Source organism: Oncorhynchus kisutch, linkage group LG15, assembly GCF_002021735.2.
Source record: "Oncorhynchus kisutch isolate 150728-3 linkage group LG15, Okis_V2, whole genome shotgun sequence".
NCBI lineage: Eukaryota > Metazoa > Chordata > Actinopteri > Salmoniformes > Salmonidae > Oncorhynchus > Oncorhynchus kisutch.
The window spans coordinates 90,988,298-91,009,598 of NC_034188.2; the positions used below are offsets into that span (position 1 = coordinate 90,988,298).

Below are 21,301 nucleotides of genomic sequence, written 5' to 3' on the forward strand. Positions count from 1 at the left end.
TGACCTGCATACTCACCAGACATGTCACCCATTGAGCATGTTTGGGATGCTCTGGATTGGTGTAGACAACAGCCTGTTTCAGTTCCCGCCAATATCCAGCAACTTTGCACATCCATTGAAGAGCAGCGTTCCACAGGCCACAATCAACAGCCTGATCAAATCTATGCGGTGGAAATGTCACACTTCATGAGGCAAAAGGTGGTATCACCAGATATTGGTTTTCTGATCCACGCCCCTACCTGTTTTTTTTTTTTTTTTTGTTATCTGTGACCAAACAGATGCATATCTGTATTCCCAGTCATGTGAAATCTATAGATAAGGGGGGTTAATGAATGTATTTCAATTGACTGATTTCCTTACGTGAACTGTAACTCAGTAAAATCTTTGAAGTAGTTGCATTTATATTTGTTCAGTGTAGCTAACATTGTTTGATAACTGGTTAGATGGCATTATGCGTTTCCAAAACTGTCTTTTACTTTAATGTAGCTGGAAGCTAGCTGTTGATAGCAACTAGCTGACTCATGCAGTGCTAATTTAAAGTTAGCAGGCTAGTTGGCTAGCAACCTTTTAAAGTAGATTTTTAACAATAAAGAAAGTATATGCTCTTAAGGTGGTCTAAAAATTAAGTTGAAGATTTTTATTTTTCACTGAGTCATGGCTGAACGTCGACATGAATAATATACAGTTGGTTTGGTTTTCCGTGCATCGACAGAACAGCTACCTCTGGGAAGACTAGTGGTGGTGGTGTGTGTCTGTTTGTCAATAACAGCTGGTGCTGTCAATAACCCAGCCGCGAGCTGCCTAGTGACACAAGCCTACTAGACTGGTTAAATGCCTTTTGTGCTCACTTCGAGGAAAGAAACACGGAAGCATGCATCAGAGCACCAGCTGTTCCGGATGACTGTGTGATCACGCTCTGCATAGCCAATGTGAGTAATACCTTTAAATGTCATATGGTCAGATGAAACCAAAATATAACTTTTTGGTAAAAACTCAACTCGTCGTGTTTGGAGGACAAAGAATGCTGAGTTGCATCCAAAGAACACCATACCTACTGTGAAGCATGGGGGTGGAAACATCATGCTTTGGGGCTGTTTTTCTGCAAAGGGACCAGGACGACTGATCCGTGTAAAGGAAAGAATGAATGGGGCCATCTATCGTGAGATTTTGAGTGAAAACCTCCTTCCATCAGCAAGGGCATTGACGATGAAACGTGGCTGGGTCTTTCAGCATGACAATGATCCCAAACACACCGCCCGGGCAACGAAGGAGTGGCTTCGTAAGAAGCATTTCAAGGTCCTGGAGTGGCCTAGCCAGTCTCCAGATCTCAACCCCATAGAAAATCTTTGGAGGGAGTTGAAAGTCCGTGTTGTCCAGCAACAGCCCCAAAACAACACTGCTCTAGAGGAGATCTGCATGGAGGAATGGGCCAAAATACCAGCAACAGTGTGTGAAAACCTTGTGAAGACTTACAGAAAACATTTGACCTCTGTCATTGCCAACAAAGGGTTTATAACAAAGTATTGAGATAAACTTTTGTTATTGACCAAATACTTATTTTCCACCATAATTTGCAAATAAATTCATAAAAAATCCTACAATGTGATTTTCTGGATTTTTTTTTTCATTTTGTCTGTCATAGTTGAAGTGTACCTATGATGAAAATGACAGGCCCCTCTCATCTTTTTAAGTGGGAGAACTTGCACAATTGGTGGCTGACTAAATACTTTTTTGCCCCACTTTTTCGATATTGTTTTTCCTTTTCTATGATTGTGATTTCTGAATGCTGCAGTATCTCCTCCCGTCCTGCAGGTGGCAGCCTACAACACTGAGGGGAAGAGTAACCCCAGTCAGGTGGCAGAGTTCACTACCTGTCCAGACAGACCAGGAGGACCATGTAGACCTGTCATCAGAGGCAGGGTACTGCCCAATTCCTTCAGAATGGCATGGGGTGAGTAGAGACACATACACAATCATCATCATCTCAAACACAGATCAAAATCCCTCTCACCGATACATCTGTGCTACCAGAGCTTTGTTTGTTTTCATGTCTGTTGATAACACTGGCCACCCTTGGTGTGATCAAGATTACTGACCACCCTTGGTGTGGTCAAGACTACTGGACACCCTTGGTGTGATCAAGACTACTGGACACCCTTGGTGTGATCAAGACTACTGGACACCCTTGGTGTGATCAAGACTACTGGACACCCTTGGTGTGATCAAGAGTACTGGCCACCCTTGGTGTGATCAAGACTACTGGACACCCTTGGTGTGATCAAGACTACTGGCCACCCTTGGTGTGATCAAGACTACTGGCCACCCTTGGTGTGATCAAGACTACTGGCCACCCTTGGTGTGATCAAGACTACTGGACACCCTTGGTGTGGTCAAGACTACTGGACACCCTTGGTGTGATCAAGACTACTGGACACCCTTGGTGTGATCAAGACTACTGGACACCCTTGGTGTGATCAAGACTACTGGCCACCCTTGGTGTGATCAAGACTACTGGACACCCTTGGTGTGATCAAGACTACTGGCCACCCTTGGTGTGATCAAGACTACTGGCCAGCCTTGGTGTGATCAAGACTACTGGCCACCCTTGGTGTGATCAAGACTACTGGCCAGCCTTGGTGTGATCAAGACTACTGGCCACCCTTGGTGTGATCAAGACTACTGGCCACCCTTGGTGTGATCAAGACTACTGGCCACCCTTGGTGTGATCAAGACTACTGGCCACCCTTGGTGTGATCAAGACTACTGGCCACCCTTGGTGTGATCAAGACTACTGGCCACCCTTGGTGTGATCAAGACTACTGGCCACCCTTGGTGTGATCAAGACTACTGGCCACCCTTGGTGTGATCAAGACTACTGGCCACCCTTGGTGTGATCAAGACTACTGGCCACCCTTGGTGTGATCAAGACTACTGGCCACCCTTGGTGTGATCAAGACTACTGGCCACCCTTGGTGTGATCAAGAGTACTGGCCACCCTTGGTGTGATCAAGAGTGCTGGCCTGGTCAGAGGTAGTGTATTAAATAGGGAATAGGGTGGTGCCATTTGGGATGGACCTATTGTCTGTAAATATTGCTAGCTGGCTCATGACTCTTTAACAGAGCTTTAGAGACATTGATCCATAACAGGAAGTAATAGTTGTATTCTCTCTCTAGAACCACCTAAAGATAATGGAGGGGCGGAAGTGACCAAATACGTGGTGGAGATATCTGAGGGACTAAGCGGTAAGTTTTAACTGCAAATCAATCACATTTATTTATTATAAATCCCTTTTTACATTGGTGCGGCTGGTAGCCTAGTGGTTAGAGTGTAGAGGAGGCAGGGTAGCCTAGTGGTTAGAGTGTAGAGGTGGCAGGGTAGCCTAGTGGTTAGAGTGTAGAGGCGGCAGGGCAGCCTAGTGGTTAGAGCGTAGAGGTGGCAGGGTAGCCTAGTGGTTAGAGTGTAGAGGCGGCAGGTAGCCTAGTGGTTAGAGTGTAGAGGTGGCAGGGTAGCCTAGTGGTTAGAGTGTAGAGGTGGCAGGGTAGCCTAGTGGTTAAGAGTGTAGAGGCGGCAGGGTAGCCTAGTGGTTAGAGTGTTGACTGAGGTGAAGGTTCAGTCTCCTATTGACTGAGGTGAATGTTCAGTCTCCAGGTTTGGTTTGTCATGTTTGGTTAGAGCGTAGAGGTGGCAGGGTAGCCTAGTGGTTAGAGCGTTGGACTAGTAACAGACACCTTGATACATCTCACACTCTGCTTCGAAATGGGGTGGCAAGGGTAGCCTAGTGGTTAGAGCGTTGGACTAGTAACAGACACCTTGATACACCTCACACTCTGCTTCGAAATGGGGTGGCAAGGGTAGCCTAGTGGTTAGAGCGTTGGACTAGTAACAGACACCTTGATACATCTCACACTCTGCTTCGAAATGGGGTGGCAAGGGTAGCCTAGTGGTTAGAGCGTTGGACTAGTAACAGACACCTTGATAGACCTCACACTCTGCTTCGAAATGGGGTGGCAAGGGTAGCCTAGTGGTTAGAGCGTTGGACTAGTAACAGACACCTTGATACATCTCACACTCTGCTTCGAAATGGGGTGGCAAGGGTAACCTAGTGGTTAGAGCGTTGGACTAGTAACCGAAAGGTTGCAAGATCGAATCCCCGAGCTGACAAGTTAAAAATCTGTCGTTCTGCCCCTGAACAGGCAGTTAACCCACTGTTCCTAGGCCGTCATTGAAAATAAGAATTTGTTCTTAACTGACTTGCCTGGTTAAATAAAGGTCAAATTAAACTAAATAAAAAAATGTGTTATGGGTGTCCTTGTAGTCGTTAAGGACTGTGGAATTTTTCAGGATAAAAAATAAACGGAATGGAGAAGAACCTGGTTGTCTGCTTTCCACCAGTTCACCTTTCAGCAGGACAATAACCTAAACCCCAGAGAGAGAGAGCTTTCCCGTTACCCAGCCTAAACCCCAGAGAGAGAGAGCTTTCCCGTTACCCAGCCTAAACCCCAGAGAGAGAGAGAGCTTTCCCGTTACCCAGCCTAAACCCCAGAGAGAGAGAGCTTTCCCGTTACCCAGCCTAAACCCCAGAGAGAGAGAGAGAGCTTTCCCGTTACCCAGCCTAAACCCCAGAGAGAGAGAGAGCTTTCCCGTTACCCAGCCTAAACCCCAGAGAGAGAGAGCTTTCCCGTTACCCAGCCTAAACCCCAGAGAGAGAGAGAGAGAGCTTTCCCGTTACCCAGCCTAAACCCCAGAGAGAGCTTTCCCGTTACCCAGCCTAAACCCCAGAGAGAGAGAGCTTTCCCGTTACCCAGCCTAAACCCCAGAGAGAGAGAGAGAGCTTTCCAGTTACCCAGCCTAAACCCCAGAGAGAGAGAGAGAGCTTTCCCGTTACCCAGCCTAAACCCCAGAGAGCGAGAGAGCTTTCCCGTTACCCAGCCTAAACCCCAGAGAGAGCTTTCCCGTTACCCAGCCTAAACCCCAGAGAGAGACTTCCTGTTACCCAGCCTAAACCCCAGAGAGAGACTTCCTGTTACCCAGCCTAAACCCCAGAGAGAGAGAGCTTTCCCGTTACCCAGCCTAAACCCCAGAGAGAGAGAGCTTTCCCGTTACCCAGCCTAAACCCCAGAGAGAGAGAGAGAGAGCTTTCCCGTTACCCAGCCTAAACCCCAGAGAGAGAGAGCTTTCCCGTTACCCAGCCTAAACCCCAGAGAGAGAGAGAGAGAGAGCTTTCCCGTTACCCAGCCTAAACCCCAGAGAGAGCTTTCCCGTTACCCAGCCTAAACCCCAGAGAGAGAGAGCTTTCCCGTTACCCAGCCTAAACCCCAGAGAGAGAGAGAGCTTTCCCGTTACCCAGCCTAAACCCCAGAGAGAGAGAGAGCTTTCCCGTTACCCAGCCTAAACCCCAGAGAGAGCTTTCCCGTTACCCAGCCTAAACCCCAGAGAGAGACTTCCTGTTACCCAGCCTAAACCCCAGAGAGAGACTTCCTGTTACCCAGCCTAAACCCCAGAGAGAGAGAGCTTTCCCGTTACCCAGCCTAAACCCCAGAGAGAGAGAGCTTTCCCGTTACCCAGCCTAAACCCCAGAGAGAGAGAGAGAGAGAGAGCTTTCCCGTTACCCAGCCTAAACCCCAGAGAGAGAGAGCTTTCCCGTTACCCAGCCTAAACCCCAGAGAGAGAGAGAGCTTTCCCGTTACCCAGCCTAAACCCCAGAGAGAGCTTTCCCGTTACCCAGCCTAAACCCCAGAGAGAGACTTCCTGTTACCCAGCCTAAACCCCAGAGAGAGACTTCCTGTTACCCAGCCTAAACCCCAAAGAGAGAGAGAGACTCCCTTGAGAACAGTAATCCTTTTTATGTGTATAGTGCTTTTTATCAACCCACAGTATTTTTCAAGATACAGTCCCTTCTGAACGTTTTCACACTCATCGACTTTTTCACCATGTTGTTGTTAAAACCTGAATTTGAAAATGGATTATATTGAGATGTTGTGTTCCTGGCCTACACCCAATACCACATAATGTAGAAATGAAATGATGCTTTCAGATATAGTTACAAATCCATTAATAGTATTTTTAACATGATTTTTGTCATGACTACCTCATCTCTGTACCCCCACACATACAATTATCTGTAATGTCCCTCAGTCGAGCAGTGAATTTCAAACACAGATTCAACCACAAAGACCAGGGAGGTTTTCCAATGCCTGGCAAAGAAGGACACCTATTGGTAGATGGGGTAAAAAATAAAAAAACAGACATTGAATATCCCTTTGAACCCGGTGAAGTTGTTAATTACACTATGGATGGTGTATCAATACACCCAGTCACTACAAAGATACAGGCGTCCTTCTTAACTCAGTTGCCGGAGAGGAAGGAAACCACTCAGGGATTTCACCATGAGGCCAATGGGGACTTTAAAACCGTTCGAGTTTAATGGCTGTGATAGGAGAAAACTGAGGATGGATCAACTACATTGTAGTTACTCCACAATACTAACCTAAATGACAGAGTGAAAAGAAGGAAGCCTGTTTGGGACAAATCCAACAAAACACAGTGTACTACTCTTCATATTTTCAAGCAGGATGGTAGCTGCATCATGTTATGGGGTATGCTTGTAGTCGTTAAGGACTGTGGAGTTTTTCAGGATACAAAATAAATGGAATGGAGCTAAGCACAGGCAAAATCAGAGAGGAAAACCTGGTTCAGTCTGCTTTCCATCAGGCACTGGGAGATGAATTCACCTTTCAGCAGGACAATAACCCAAATCACAAGGCCAAATATACACTGGAGTTGTTTACCAAGAAGACGTAGAATGTTCCTGAGTTACAGTTTTGACTTAAATCTACTTGAAAATCTATGGCAAGACTTCAAAATGGCTGCCTAACAATGATCAACAACCAATTTGACAGATCTTGAAGAATTTTGAAAAGATGAATGGGCAAATATTGTACAATCCAGGTGTGGAAAGCTCTTAGAGATTTACTCAGAAAGACTCACAGCTGGAATCACTGCCAATGATGATTTTAACATGTATTGACTCAGGGGCTTGAGTACTTATGTAAATGAGATATTTCTGGATTTCATTTCCAATACATTTTTACAAACATTTCTAAAACCATATTTTCACTTTGTCCTTATTGCAGTATTGTGTCTAGATGAGTGAGAAGAAAATAAACAGATTTCATCCATTTTGAATTCAGGCTGTAACACAATAAAATGCTGAATAAGTCAACGGCTACTGCATGACTACTTCCTGAAGGCTTTGTATGTAACATAGCCAAGAACAAGATGGCTTAGTAGTGTGTGTTCATGTCTCTCTCTGTGTCTGTCTGTCTGTCCGTCTGTCTGTCCGCGTGTGTGTGTGTGTGTGTCCCACTAGGTGTGTCGTGGGAGCTGGCGTACAGTGGTCCAGCCATGGAACATGTGTGTGAGGGGCTGAAGCCAGGCCACTCCTACCAGACCAGAGTTTACTGCATGAGTGAGGGGGGGCAAAGCCCAGTGAGTCACCCTTACTGCACCACACACACACACCTCTGCATGTACTGGAGCGAACAATACACACAGTCCGCGCAGCCATGAGAGCTTTAGACCAGCCGTGTCTTCTTCCTGTCTGTGACGTTTCTCACCGTTATATCATTGTCACTCATGATATAACTAACACAACAAAATAGCTCAATTTCTAGAACTTTCTATTTCCATGTCTCTCTCTAGCCTTCTATTTCCATGTCTCTCTCTCTCTCTAGCCTTCTATTTCCATGTCTCTCTCTCTCTCTAGCCTTCTATTTCCATGTCTCTCTCTCTAGCCTTCTATTTCCATGTCTCTCTCTCTCTAGCCTTCTATTTCCATGTCTCTCTCTCTCTAGCCTTCTATTTCCATGTCTCTCTCTCTCTAGCCTTCTATTTCCATGTCTCTCTCTCTAGCCTTCTATTTCCATGTCTCTCTCTCTCTCTAGCCTTCTATTTCCATGTCTCTCTCTCTCTCTAGCCTTCTATTTCCATGTCTCTCTCTCTCTAGCCTTCTATTTCCATGTCTCTCTCTCTCTAGCCTTCTATTTCCATGTCTCTCTCTCTAGCCTTCTATTTCCATGTCTCTCTCTCTAGCCTTCTATTTCCATGTCTCTCTCTCTCTAGCCTTCTATTTCCATGTCTCTCTCTCTCTAGCCTTCTATTTCCATGTCTCTCTCTTAGCCTTCTATTCTGTCTCCTCTCTCTAGCCTTCTATTTCCATGTCTCTCTCTCTCTCTACCTTCTATTTCCATGTCTCTCTCTCTCTAGCCTTCTATTTCCAGTCTCTCTCTCTAGCCTTCTATTTCCATGTCTCTCTCTCTAGCCTTCTATTTCCATGCTCTCTCTCTCTCTAAGCCTTCTATTTCCATGTCTCTCTCTCTAGCCTTCTATTCCATGTCTCTCTCTCTCTAGCCTTCTATTTCCATGTCTCTCTCTCTAGCCTCTATTCCATGTCTCTCTCTCTCTAGCCTTCTATTTCCATGTCTCTCTCTCTCTAGCCTTCTATTTCCATGTCTCTCTCTCTCTAGCCTCTATTTCCCATGTCTCTCTCTCTAGCCTTCTATTTCCATGTCTCTCTCTCTCTCTAGCCTTCTATTCCATGTCTCTCTCTCTCTCTAGCCTTCTATTTCCATGTCTCTCTCTCTCTCTAGCCTTCTATTTCCATGTCTCTCTCTCTCTAGCCTTCTATTTCCATGTCTCTCTCTCTCTAGCCTTCTATTTCCATGTCTCTCTCTCTCTAGCCTTCTATTTCCATGTCTCTCTCTCTCTAGCCTTCTATTTCCATATCTCTCTCTCTCTCTAGCCTTCTATTTCCATGTCTCTCTCTCTCTAGCCTTCTATTTCCATGTCTCTCTCTCTCTCCTCTCTAGCCTTCTATTTTCCATGTCTCTCTCTCTCTCTAACCTTCTATTTCCATGTCTCTCTCTCTCTCTAGCCTCTATTTCCATGTCTCTCTCTCTAGCCTTATATTTCCATGTCTCTCTCTCTAGCCTTCTATTTCCATGTCTCTCTCTCTCTCTAGCCTTCTATTTCCATGTCTCTCTCTCTCTAGCCTTCTATTTCCATGTCTCTCTCTCTCTAGCCTTCTATTTCCATGTCTCTCTCTCTCTAGCCTTCTATTTCCATGTCTCTCTCTCTCTAGCCTTCTATTTCCATGTTTCTCTCTCTAGCCTTCTATTTCCATGTCTCTCTCTCTCAAGCCTTCTATTTCCATGTCTCTCTCTCTCTATAGCCTTCTATTTCCATGTCTCTCTCTCTCTATAGCCTTCTATTTCCATGTCTCTCTCTCTAGCCTTCTATTTCCATGTCTCTCTCTCTAGCCTTCTATTTCCATGTCTCTCTCTCTAGCCTTCTATTTCCATGTCTCTCTCTCTAGCCTTCTATTTCCATGTCTCTCTCTCTAGCCTTCTATTTCCATGTCTCTCTCTCTAGCCTTCTATTTCCATGTCTCTCTCTCTCTAGCCTTCTATTTCCATGTCTCTCTCTCTCTAGCGTTCTATTTCCATGTCTCTCTCTCTCTAGCGTTCTATTTCCATGTCTCTCTCTCTCTAGCCTTCTATTTCCATGTCTCTCTCTCTCTAGCCTTCTATTTCCATGTCTCTCTCTCTCTCTAGCCGTCTATTTCCATGTCTCTCTCTCTCTAGCCTTCTATTTCCATGTCTCTCTCTCTAGCCTTCTATTTCCATGTCTCTCTCTCTCTAGCCTTCTATTTCCATGTCTCTCTCTCTCTCTAGCCTTCTATTTTCATGTCTCTCTCTCTAGCCTTCTATTTCCATGTCTCTCTCTCTCTCTAGCCTTCTATTTCCATGTCTCTCTCTCTCTCTAGCCTTCTATTTCCATGTCTCTCTCTCTCTCTAGCCTTCTATTTCCATGTCTCTCTCTCTCTAGCCTTCTATTTCCATGTCTCTCTCTCTCTAGCCTTCTATTTCCATGTCTCTCTCTCTCTCTCTAGCCTTCTATTTCCATGTCTCTTTCTCTCTAGCCTTCTATTTCCATGTCTCTCTCTCTAGCCTTCTATTTCCATGTCTCTCTCTCTAGCCTTCTATTTCCATGTCTCTCTCTCTAGCCTTCTATTTCCATGTCTCTCTCTCTCTAGCCTTCTATTTCCATGTCTCTCTCAGCTGTGTCATCAGTTCCTCTGCTTCATAATGATGAATGGTTCTAGCTGTAGTATCCCAGTGGTGTCCGTGCCGTCTATTTCTGGCCCGTCTCTAATACGAGATTGTCGTTCATCTGATTTCTTCATGTGGAGGTTATTAATGATCTTCTTCACGACTCCGTTCCCTATTTAGTGCACTACTCTGTTTTAGCCCCTATTGCTCTGGTTAAAAAGTAGTGCACTATATATGGAATAGGGTGCCAGCCCTGGTCCTAAAGTAGTGCACTATATAGGGAATAGGGTGCCAGCCCTGGTCTAAAGTAGTGCACTATATGTGGAATAGGGTGCCAGCCCTGGGTCTAAAGTAGTGCACTATATATGGAATAGGGTGCCAGCCCTAGGTCTAAAGTAGTGCACTATATATGGAATAGGGTGCCAGCCCTAGGTCTAAAGTAGTGCACTATATATGGAATAGGGTGCCAGCCCTGGGTCTAAAGTAGTGCACTATATGTGGAATAGGGTGCCAGCCCTGGTCCTAAAGTAGTGCACTATATATGGAATAGGGTGCCAGCCCTGGGTCTAAAGTAGTGCACTACATAGTGAATAGGGTGCCATTTGGGATGCATGTCATATGTACGTACCAGACAGCGCGCTGTAATCCGTTAGCCCTGGTCGCATGGCGTAGGAACATGATTGTTAATTAGCCATATCGGCTGTTATATGATGAGGGGGGAGGGGGGGGGGGGGGGGGGGGGGGGCAGAATAAAGTGACAGAACATTCACATGTTGGGTGGCTGTCACAGGAATGGAGATTTAACTGTTACTAACAACAGCAGATCAACGTGGCAGTAATATGCAGTGTAGTTTTACATTGTCAATGGATATTGTATCCACATATTGTTTTTCATCAGTTGTATCATTTAAATAGAAATGGGTTTGTAAGGCAGAGAGAAAGGCTGTCCTAACTGTATATACAGATGGAGGGGTCTTCTATCCAAGTAGAATGTTGTGTTCTAATTGTGGTGGTGTTTTCTCATCAACATGTTGTTTTGTTCCAGCTGTCAGAGACTCTGCAGGTCCAGACTCCCGCGGTGCCCCCAGGGCAGTGCCAGCCGCCCCGCGTGGTGGGCAAGCCCAAGGCCAGAGAGGTGCAGCTACGTTGGGGTGAGTCACTCTGCCATCCCCCCTGCCGACCTACACTACCACCCCTCTGTCACCATGCCGACCTACACTACCACCCCTCTGTCCTACACTACCACCCCCTCTGTCCTACACTACCACCCCTCTGCTATCATGCCGACCTACACTACCACCCCTCTGTCACCATGCCGACCTACACTACCACCCCTCTGTCACCACGCCAACCTACACTACCACCCCTCTGTCATCATGCCAACCTACACTACCACCCCTCTGTCCTACACTACCACCCCTCTGTCACCATGCCGACCTACACTACCACCCCCTCTGTCCTACACTACCACCCCTCTGTCCTACACTACCACCCCTCTGCTATCATGCCGACCTACACTACCACCCCTCTGTCACCATGCCGACCTACACTACCACCCCTCTGTCACCACGCCAACCTACACTACCACCCCTCTGTCATCATGCCAACCTACACTACCACCCCTCTGTCCTACACTACCACCCCTCTGCTATCATGCCGACCTACACTACCACCCCTCTGTCACCATGCCGACCTACACTACCACCCCTCTGTCCTACACTACCACCCCTCTGTCCTACACTACCACCCCTCTGTCACCATGCCGACCTACACTACCACCCCTCTGTCCTACACTACCACCCCTCTGTCCTACACTACCACCCCTCTGCTATCATGCCGACCTACACTACCACCCCTCTGTCACCATGCCGACCTACACTACCACCCCTCTGTCACCACGCCAACCTACACTACCACCCCTCTGTCATCATGCCAACCTACACTAGGAGTCTGTTGTCAAGCGGTCTGTTACCTGAAGGCAGTCTGTTACCTGAAGGCAGTCTGTTGTCAAGCAGTCTGTTACCTGAAGGCAGTCTGTTGTCAAGCAGTCTGTTACCTGAAGGTAGTCTGTTGTCAAGCAGTCTGTTACCTGAAGGCAGTCTGTTGTCAAGCAGTCTGTTACTTGAAGGCAGTCTGTTGTCAAGCAGTCTGTTACCTGAAGGCAGTCTGTTGTCAAGCAGTCTGTTACTTGAAGGCAGTCTGTTGTCAAGCAGTCTGTTACTTGAAGGCAGTCTGTTGTCAAGCAGTCTGTTACCTGAAGGCAGTCTGTTGTCAAGCAGTCTGTTACCTGAAGGCAGTCTGTTGTCAAGCAGTCTGTTACCTGAAGGCAGTCTGTTGTCAAGCAGTCTGTTACCTGAAGGCAGTCTGTTGTCAAGCAGTCTGTTACCTGAAGGCAGTCTGTTGTCAAGCAGTCTGTTACCTGAAGGCCGTCTGTTGTCAAGCAGTCTGTTACCTGAAGGCAGTCTGTTGTCAAGCAGTCTGTTGTCAAGCTGTCTGTTACCTGAAGGCAGTCTGTTGTCAAGCAGTCTGTTGTCAAGCTGTCTGTTGTCAAGCTGTCTGTTGTCAAGCAGTCTGTTGTCAAGCAGTCTGTTGTCAAGCAGTCTGTTGTCAAGCAGTCTGTTGTCAAGCAGTCTGTTGTCAAGCAGTCTGTTGTCAAGCAGTCTGTTGTCAAGCAGTCTGTTGTCAAGCAGTCTGTTGTCAAGCAGTCTGTTGTCAAGCAGTCTGTTGTCAAGCAGTCTGTTGTCAAGCAGTCTGTTGTCAAGCAGTCTGTTGTCAAGCAGTCTGTTGTCAAGCAGTCTGTTGTCTGAAGGCAGTCTGTTGTCAAGCAGTCTGTTGTCAAGCAGTCTGTTGTCAAGCAGTCTGTTGTCAAGCAGTCTGTTGTCTGAAGGCAGTCTGTTGTCAAGCAGTCTGTTGTCAAGCAGTCTGTTGTCAAGCAGTCTGTTGTCAAGCAGTCTGTTGTCTGAAGGCAGTCTGTTGTCTGAAGGCAGTCTGTTGTCAAGCAGTCTGTTGTCAAGCAGTCTGTTGTCAAGCAGTCTGTTGTCAAGCAGTCTGTTGTCAAGCAGTCTGTTGTCAAGCAGTCTGTTGTCAAGCAGTCTGTTGTCTGAAGGCAGTCTGTTGTCAAGCAGTCTGTTGTCAAGCAGTCTGTTGTCAAGCAGTCTGTTGTCAAGCAGTCTGTTGTCAAGCAGTCTGTTGTCTGAAGGCAGTCTGTTGTCTGAAGGCAGTCTGTTGTCAAGCAGTCTGTTGTCAAGCAGTCTGTTGTCAAGCAGTCTGTTGTCAAGCAGTCTGTTGTCAAGCAGTCTGTTGTCAAGCAGTCTGTTGTCAAGCAGTCTGTTGTCTGAAGGCAGTCTGTTGTCAAGCAGTCTGTTGTCAAGCAGTCTGTTGTCAAGCAGTCTGTTGTCAAGCAGTCTGTTGTCAAGCAGTCTGTTGTCAAGCAGTCTGTTGTCTGAAGGCAGTCTGTTGTCTGAAGGCAGTCTGTTGTCTGAAGGCAGTCTGTTGTCAAGCAGTCTGTTGTCAAGCAGTCTGTTGTCAAGCAGTCTGTTGTCAAGCAGTCTGTTGTCAAGCAGTCTGTTGTCAGGCAGTCTGTTGTCAAGCAGTCTGTTGTCAAGCAGTCTGTTGTCAAGCTGTCTGTTGTCAAGCTGTCTGTTGTCAAGCAGTCTGTTGTCAAGCAGTCTGTTGTCTGAAGGCAGTCTGTTGTCTGAAGGCAGTCTGTTGTCAAGCAGTCTGTTGTCAAGCAGTCTGTTGTCAAGCTGTCTGTTGTCAAGCTGTCTGTTGTCAAGCTGTCTGTTGTCTGAAGGCAGTCTGTTGTCAAGCTGTCTGTTGTCAAGCAGTCTGTTGTCAAGCAGTCTGTTGTCAAGCTGTCTGTTGTCAAGCTGTCTGTTGTCTGAAGGCAGTCTGTTGTCAAGCAGTCTGTTGTCAAGCAGTCTGTTGTCAAGCTGTCTGTTGTCAAGCTGTCTGTTGTCAAGCTGTCTGTTGTCTGAAGGCAGTCTGTTGTCAAGCAGTCTGTTGTCAAGCTGTCTGTTGTCAAGCTGTCTGTTGTCAAGCAGTCTGTTGTCAAGCTGTCTGTTGTCAAGCTGTCTGTTGTCTGAAGGCAGTCTGTTGTCAAGCAGTCTGTTGTCAAGCAGTCTGTTGCCAAGCAGTCTGTTGTCAAGCTGTCTGTTGTCTGAAGGCAGTCTGTTGTCAAGCAGTCTGTTGTCAAGCAGTCTGTTGTCAAGCAGTCTGTTGTCAAGCTGTCTGTTGTCAAGCTGTCTGTTGTCAAGCTGTCTGTTGTCAAGCTGTCTGTTGTCAAGCAGTCTGTTGTCAAGCAGTCTGTTGTCAAGCAGTCTGTTGTCAAGCAGTCTGTTGTCAAGCTGTCTGTTGTCAAGCTGTCTGTTGTCTGAAGACAGAGTGGCCAACGCTGTCTGTTGTCAAGCTGTCTGTTGTCTGAAGACAGAGTGGCCAACGCTGTCTGTTGTCAAGCTGTCTGTTGTCTGAAGGCAGTCTGTTGTCAAGCAGTCTGTTGTCAAGCAGTCTGTTGTCAAGCAGTCTGTTGTCAAGCTGTCTGTTGTCAAGCAGTCTGTTGTCAAGCTGTCTGTTGTCAAGCTGTCTGTTGTCAAGCAGTCTGTTGTCTGAAGACAGAGTGGCCAACGCTGTCTGTTGTCAAGCAGTCTGTTGTCTGAAGACAGAGTGGCCAACGCTGTCTGTTGTCAAGCAGTCTGTTGTCTGAAGACAGAGTGGCCAACGCTGTCTGTTGTCAAGCTGTCTGTTGTCTGAAGGCAGTCTGTTGTCAAGCAGTCTGTTGTCAAGCAGTCTGTTGTCAAGCTGTCTGTTGTCAAGCTGTCTGTTGTCAAGCAGTCTGTTGTCAAGCAGTCTGTTGTCAAGCAGTCTGTTGTCTGAAGACAGAGTGGCCAACGCTGTCTGTTGTCAAGCAGTCTGTTGTCTGAAGACAGAGTGGCCAACGCTGTCTGTTGTCAAGCTGTCTGTTGTCAAGCTGTCTGTTGTCTGAAGACAGAGTGGCCAACGCTGTCTGTTGTCAAGCTGTCTGTTGTCTGAAGACAGAGTGGCCAACGCTGTCTGTTGTCAAGCTGTCTGTTGTCTGAAGACAGAGTGGCCAACGCTGTCTGTTGTCAAGCTGTCTGTTGTCTGAAGGCAGTCTGTTGTCAAGCAGTCTGTTGTCAAGCAGTCTGTTGTCAAGCAGTCTGTTGTCAAGCTGTCTGTTGTCAAGCTGTCTGTTGTCAAGCAGTCTGTTGTCAAGCAGTCTGTTGTCAAGCTGTCTGTTGTCAAGCAGTCTGTTGTCTGAAGACAGAGTGGCCAACGCTGTCTGTTGTCAAGCAGTCTGTTGTCTGAAGACAGAGTGGCCAACGCTGTCTGTTGTCAAGCTGTCTGTTGTCTGAAGACAGAGTGGCCAACGCTGTCTGTTGTCAAGCTGTCTGTTGTCTGAAGACAGAGTGGCCAACGCTGTCTGTTGTCAAGCTGTCTGTTGTCTGAAGACAGAGTGGCCAACGCTGTCTGTTGTCAAGCAGTCTGTTGTCAAGCTGTCTGTTGTCAAGCTGTCTGTTGTCTGAAGACAGAGTGGCCAACGCTGTCTGTTGTCAAGCTGTCTGTTGTCTGAAGGCAGTCTGTTGTCTGAAGGCAGTCTGTTGTCTGAAGGCAGTCTGTTGTCTGAAGGCAGTCTGTTGTCAAGCAGTCTGTTGTCAAGCTGTCTGTTGTCAAGCTGTCTGTTGTCTGAAGACAGAGTGGCCAACGCTAATTTTGTTGATCTTTGTAATTATATGTGCTGCTATTTTAGAAATGTATCATCGTAATGAGCATAATCTGGAATCTGAAAGATGAAATAAACTAATTGGTATACGTGTGTCTCTCCCAGGACCGCCGTGTGTGGGCGGTGGCAGCCCGGTGTCGGTCTATAGTGTGGAGGTGTGTGGCGCTGGTCCTCAGGGGTCAACAGGTCAAGAGGAGGTCAGGGAGGTGTACCAAGGTTCGGAGGTCGACTGCACCGTGGGTAGTCTGCTGCCGGGACGGACGTACAGCTTCCGCCTTCGGGCCGCCAACAAGGCTGGGGTGAGACGATGACTTGTTTTATCCCTTGAATGCTGGGAAAACTGAACTCCACTTTGTTGGTTCATAAATAATACACAATAGTCTTGGTCAGTGTGTAGGTTTGACTAAATATGTTTCAGGTGTGAACAAAAAAGTGAATTTAGTCTTTCTCTGAATCTCTCCTCCATATTTCCTCAATTCCTGTAAGTTGTGTCACTAAAGAAAGTTTGACTGTCTAATGAGTGTGTGTATTTTGGTTGTGTGTGTGTGTTAGTACGGACCCCTGTCAGAGCATTGTGAGGTGACCATGGGCCCCGGGGCTCCAGAGCCCTGTAAGGCCCCTCACATCACCTGCAAGTCCCCTACTGTGGCTGTGGTCAGCTGGGAGGTAGGAACACAACACCTGTGACTTCTGTTCTACGTGGTTTGTACTACAACATGAAATCATCCTGTTAAATCAAAACGGACGTTTTGTCTGTGTTGAACCAATCAATCAATGGATCCTGTGGTGTTTAACAGTCTCACCACAGCTCCTCTATTTTCCTCCTCTCCTCTCCTCTCCTCTCCTCTCCTCTCCTCTCCTCTCCTCTCCCCTCCCCTCCCCTCCCCTCCCCTCCCCTCCCCTCCCCAGGCTCCAGCATGTAACGGGGGGGTCGTCTCAGAGTACCGTGTGGAGTGGGGGGCAGCGCAGGGCACTATGCAGGTGTGTTTCAGCGGTGCCAGCCTCACCCACGAGGTCAAGGGACTGCTGCCCGCCACCAACTACTTCTGCCGGGTTCAGGTGAGTCCAGATTTCTGTTACTATAGCGTACCACTTTCTATCTACAGGTGAGTCCAGATTTCTGTTACTATAGCGTACCACTTTCTATCTACAGGTGAGTCCAGATTTCTGTTACTATAGCGTACCACTTTCTATCTACAGGTGAGTCCAGACAGCAGTACAGAAAGGTTACCCGGTACTATCTCCCTGTCACAAGTAGTGCTGAGCACAAAACGATATTATTTTCATACTGAGATTTTATTGCGATTTGATGTTTCAAGCATATTGCTGACCATATTTCTGCTGCGGAGACGACAGAGATACGACAGAGATACGACAGAGATACGAGAGAGAGACGAGAGAGAGAGACGACAGAGAGACGACAGAGAGAGACGACAGAGAGACGACAGAGAGACGAGAGAGAGAGACGAGAGAGAGAGACGACAGAGAGACGACAGAGAGACGACAGAGAGACGACAGAGAGACGACAGAGAGACGAGAGAGAGACGAGAGAGAGAGAGACGAGAGAGAGAGAGACGAGAGAGAGAGAGACGAGAGAGAGAGACGAGAGAGAGAGACGAGAGAGAGACGACAGAGAGACGACAGAGAGACGACAGAGAGACGACAGAGAGCCATGTGAAAATGAGTTTTGATCAGTCAGGGAAATGAAAGTGCTGAAAACACGTTGGTTAACTATTTAAAAAGACGATGGAGAACAAGCTGGAGAACAAGCTGGAGAACAAGCTGGAGAACAAGCTGGAGAACAAGCTATAGGACAAGCTATAGGACAAGCTATAGGACAAGCTATAGGACAAGCTATAGGACAAGCTATAGGACAAGCTATAGGACAAGCTATAGGACAAGCAATAGACCAAGCAATAGACCAAGCTATAGACCAAGCTATAGGACAAGCTATAGGACAAGCTGGAGAACAAGCTATAGACCAAGCTATAGACCAAGCTATAGACCAAGCTATAGACCAAGCTATAGACCAAGCTATAGACCAAGCTATAGGACAAGCTATAGGACAAGCTATAGGACAAGCTATAGACCAAGCTATAGACCAAGCTATAGGACAAGCTATAGGACAAGCTATAGGACAAGCTATAGACCAAGCTATAGACCAAGCTATAGACCAAGCTATAGACCAAGCTATAGGGGATATTTTGTCCCAGGTCCAGCTGACTAGCGCTACTCAATGCTACCTACAGTAGCAATAAAACAAATTTAGTGTCTTTCTCAATGAGTAGTGTGCGGAGAGGAGTTATCTTTAATACAACACCAGATTACCCTGTTGTATTAAAGATATCTCCTCTACACCAGGGTAATCTGGTGTTGTATTAAAGATATCTCCTCTACACCAGGGTAATCTGGTGTTGTATTAAAGATATCTCCTCTACACCAGGGTAATCTGGTGTTGTATTAAAGATATCTCCTCTACACCAGGGTAATCTGGTGTTGTATTAAAGATATCTCCTCTACACCAGGGTAATCTGGTGTTGTATTAAAGATAACTCCTCTACACCAGGGTAATCTGGTGTTGTATTAAAGATATCTCCTCTACACCAGGGTAATCTGGTGTTGTATTAAAGATATCTCCTCTACACCAGGGTAATCTGGTGTTGTATTAAAGATATCTCCTCTACACCAGGGTAATCTGGTGTTGTATTAAAGATATCTCCTCTACACCAGGGTAATCTGGTGTTGTATTAAAGATATCTCCTCTATACCAGGGTAATCTGGTGTTGTATTAAAGATATCTCCTCTATACCAGGGTAATCTGGTGTGTTGTATTAAAGATATCTCCTCTATACCAGGGTAATCTGGTGTTGTATTAAAGATATCTCCTCTACACCAGGGTAATCTGGTGTTGTATTAAAGATATCTCCTCTACACCAGGGTAATCTGGTGTTGTATTAAAGATATCTCCTCTACACCAGGGTAATCTGGTGTTGTATTAAAGATAACTCCTCTACACCAGGGTAATCTGGTGTGTTAAAGATATCTCCTCTACACCAGGGTAATCTGGTGTTGTATTAAAGATATCTCCTCTACACCAGGGTAATCTGGTGTTGTATTAAAGATATCTCCTCTACACCAGGGTAATCTGGTGTTGTATTAAAGATAACTCCTCTACACCAGGGTAATCTGGTGTTGTATTAAAGATATCTCCTCTACACCAGGGTAATCTGGTGTGTTAAAGATATCTCCTCTACACCAGGGTAATCTGGTGTTGTATTAAAGATATCTCCTCTACACCAGGGTAATCTGGTGTTGTATTAAAGATATCTCCTCTACACCAGGGTAATCTGGTGTTGTATTAAATATATCTCCTCTACACCAGGGTAATCTGGTGTTGTATTAAAGATATCTCCTCTACACCAGGGTAATCTGGTGTTGTATTAAAGATAACTCCTCTACACCAGGGTAATCTGGTGTTGTATTAAAGATATCTCCTCTACACCAGGGTAATCTGGTGTTGTATTAAAGATATCTCCTCTACACCAGGGTAATCTGGTGTTGTATTAAAGATATCTCCTCTACACCAGGGTAATCTGGTGTTGTATTAAAGATATCTCCTCTACACCAGGGTAATCTGGTGTTGTATTAAAGATATCTCCTCTATACCAGGGTAATCTGGTGTGTTGTATTAAAGATAACTCCTCTACACCAGGGTAATCTGGTGTTGTATTAAAGATATCTCCTCTACACCGGGGTAATCTGGTGTTGTATTAAAGATATCTCCTCTACACCAGGGTAATCTGGTGTTGTATTAAAGATATCTCCTCTACACCAGGGTAATCTGGTGTTGTATTAAAGATATCTCCTCTACACCAGGGTAATCTGGTGTTGTATTAAAGATATCTCCTCTACACCAGGGTAATCTGGTGTTGTATTAAAGATATCTCCTCTACACCAGGGTAATCTGGTGTTGTATTAAAGATATCTCCTCTACACCAGGGTAATCTGGTGTTGTATTAAAGATATCTCCTCTACACCAGGGTAATCTGGTGTTGTATTAAAGATATCTCCTCTACACCAGGGTAATCTGGTGTTGTATTAAAGATATCTCCTCTACACCAGGGTAATCTGGTGTTGTATTAAAGATATCTCCTCTACACCAGGGTAATCTGGTGTTGTATTAAAGATATCTCCTCTACACCAGGGTAATCTGGTGTTGTATTAAAGATATCTCCTCTACACCAGGGTAATCTGGTGTTGTATTAAAGATATCTCCTCTACACCAGGGTAATCTGGTGTTGTATTAAAGATATCTCCTCTATACCAGGGTAATCTGGTGTTGTATTAAAGATATCTCCTCTACACCAGGGTAATCTGGTGTGTTAAAGATATCTCCTCTACACCAGGGTAATCTGGTGTTGTATTAAAGATATCTCCTCTACACCAGGGTAATCTGGTGTGTTGTATTAAAGATATCTCCTCTACACCAGGGTAATCTGGTGTTGTATTAAAGATATCTCCTCTACACCAGGGTAATCTGGTGTTGTATTAAAGATATCTCCTCTACACCAGGGTAATCTGGTGTTGTATTAAAGATATCTCCTCTACACCAGGGTAATCTGGTGTTGTATTAAAGATATCTCCTCTACACCAGGGTAATCTGGTGTTGTATTAAAGATATCTCCTCTACACCAGGGTAATCTGGTGTGTTGTATTAAAGATATCTCCTCTACACCAGGGTAATCTGGTGTGTTGTATTAAAGATATCTGCTCTACACCAGGGTAATCTGGTGTTGAATTAAAGATATCTCCTCTACACCAGGGTAATCTGGTGTGTTGTATTAAAGATATCTCCTCTACACCAGGGTAATCTGGTGTGTTGTATTAAAGATATCTCCTCTACACCAGGGTAATCTGGTGTTGTATTAAAGATATCTCCTCTACACCAGGGTAATCTGGTGTTGTATTAAAGATATCTCCTCTACACCAGGGTAATCTGGTGTTGTATTAAAGATATCTCCTCTACACCAGGGTAATCTGGTGTTGTATTAAAGATATCTCCTCTACACCAGGGTAATCTGGTGTTGTATTAAAGATATCTCCTCTACACCAGGGTAATCTGGGTAATCCTACACAGGTAATGTGTATTAAAGATATCTCCTCTACACCAGGGTAATCTGGTGTTGTATTAAAGATATCTCCTCTACACCAGGGTAATCTGGTGTTGTATTAAAGATATCTCCTCTACACCAGGGTAATCTGGTGTTGTATTAAAGATATCTCCTCTACACCAGGGTAATCTGGTGTTGTATTAAAGATATCTCCTCTACACCAGGGTAATCTGGTGTTGTATTAAAGATATCTCCTCTACACCAGGGTAATCTGGTGTTGTATTAAAGATATCTCCTCTACACCAGGGTAATCTGGTGTTGTATTAAAGATATCTCCTCTACA

The 21,301-nt window shown here is 45.8% G+C and overlaps 1 protein-coding gene across 2 annotated transcripts in view; it reads left to right on the forward strand.

Moving 5' to 3' along the window:
• fndc3a (fibronectin type III domain containing 3A) overlaps nucleotides 1-21,301 on the forward strand; it is a 158,572-nt gene that overhangs the window by 110,732 nt on the left and 26,539 nt on the right. For both annotated transcript variants that reach the window (XM_031791290.1, XM_031791289.1), the window contains exons 14-20: nucleotides 1,813-1,951; nucleotides 3,175-3,243; nucleotides 7,371-7,489; nucleotides 11,156-11,261; nucleotides 15,953-16,146; nucleotides 16,400-16,513; nucleotides 16,757-16,906. In XM_031791290.1, coding sequence (XP_031647150.1) covers nucleotides 1,813-1,951; nucleotides 3,175-3,243; nucleotides 7,371-7,489; nucleotides 11,156-11,261; nucleotides 15,953-16,146; nucleotides 16,400-16,513; nucleotides 16,757-16,906 — 891 coding nt within the window. The remainder of the gene's footprint in view (nucleotides 1-1,812; nucleotides 1,952-3,174; nucleotides 3,244-7,370; nucleotides 7,490-11,155; nucleotides 11,262-15,952; nucleotides 16,147-16,399; nucleotides 16,514-16,756; nucleotides 16,907-21,301) is intronic.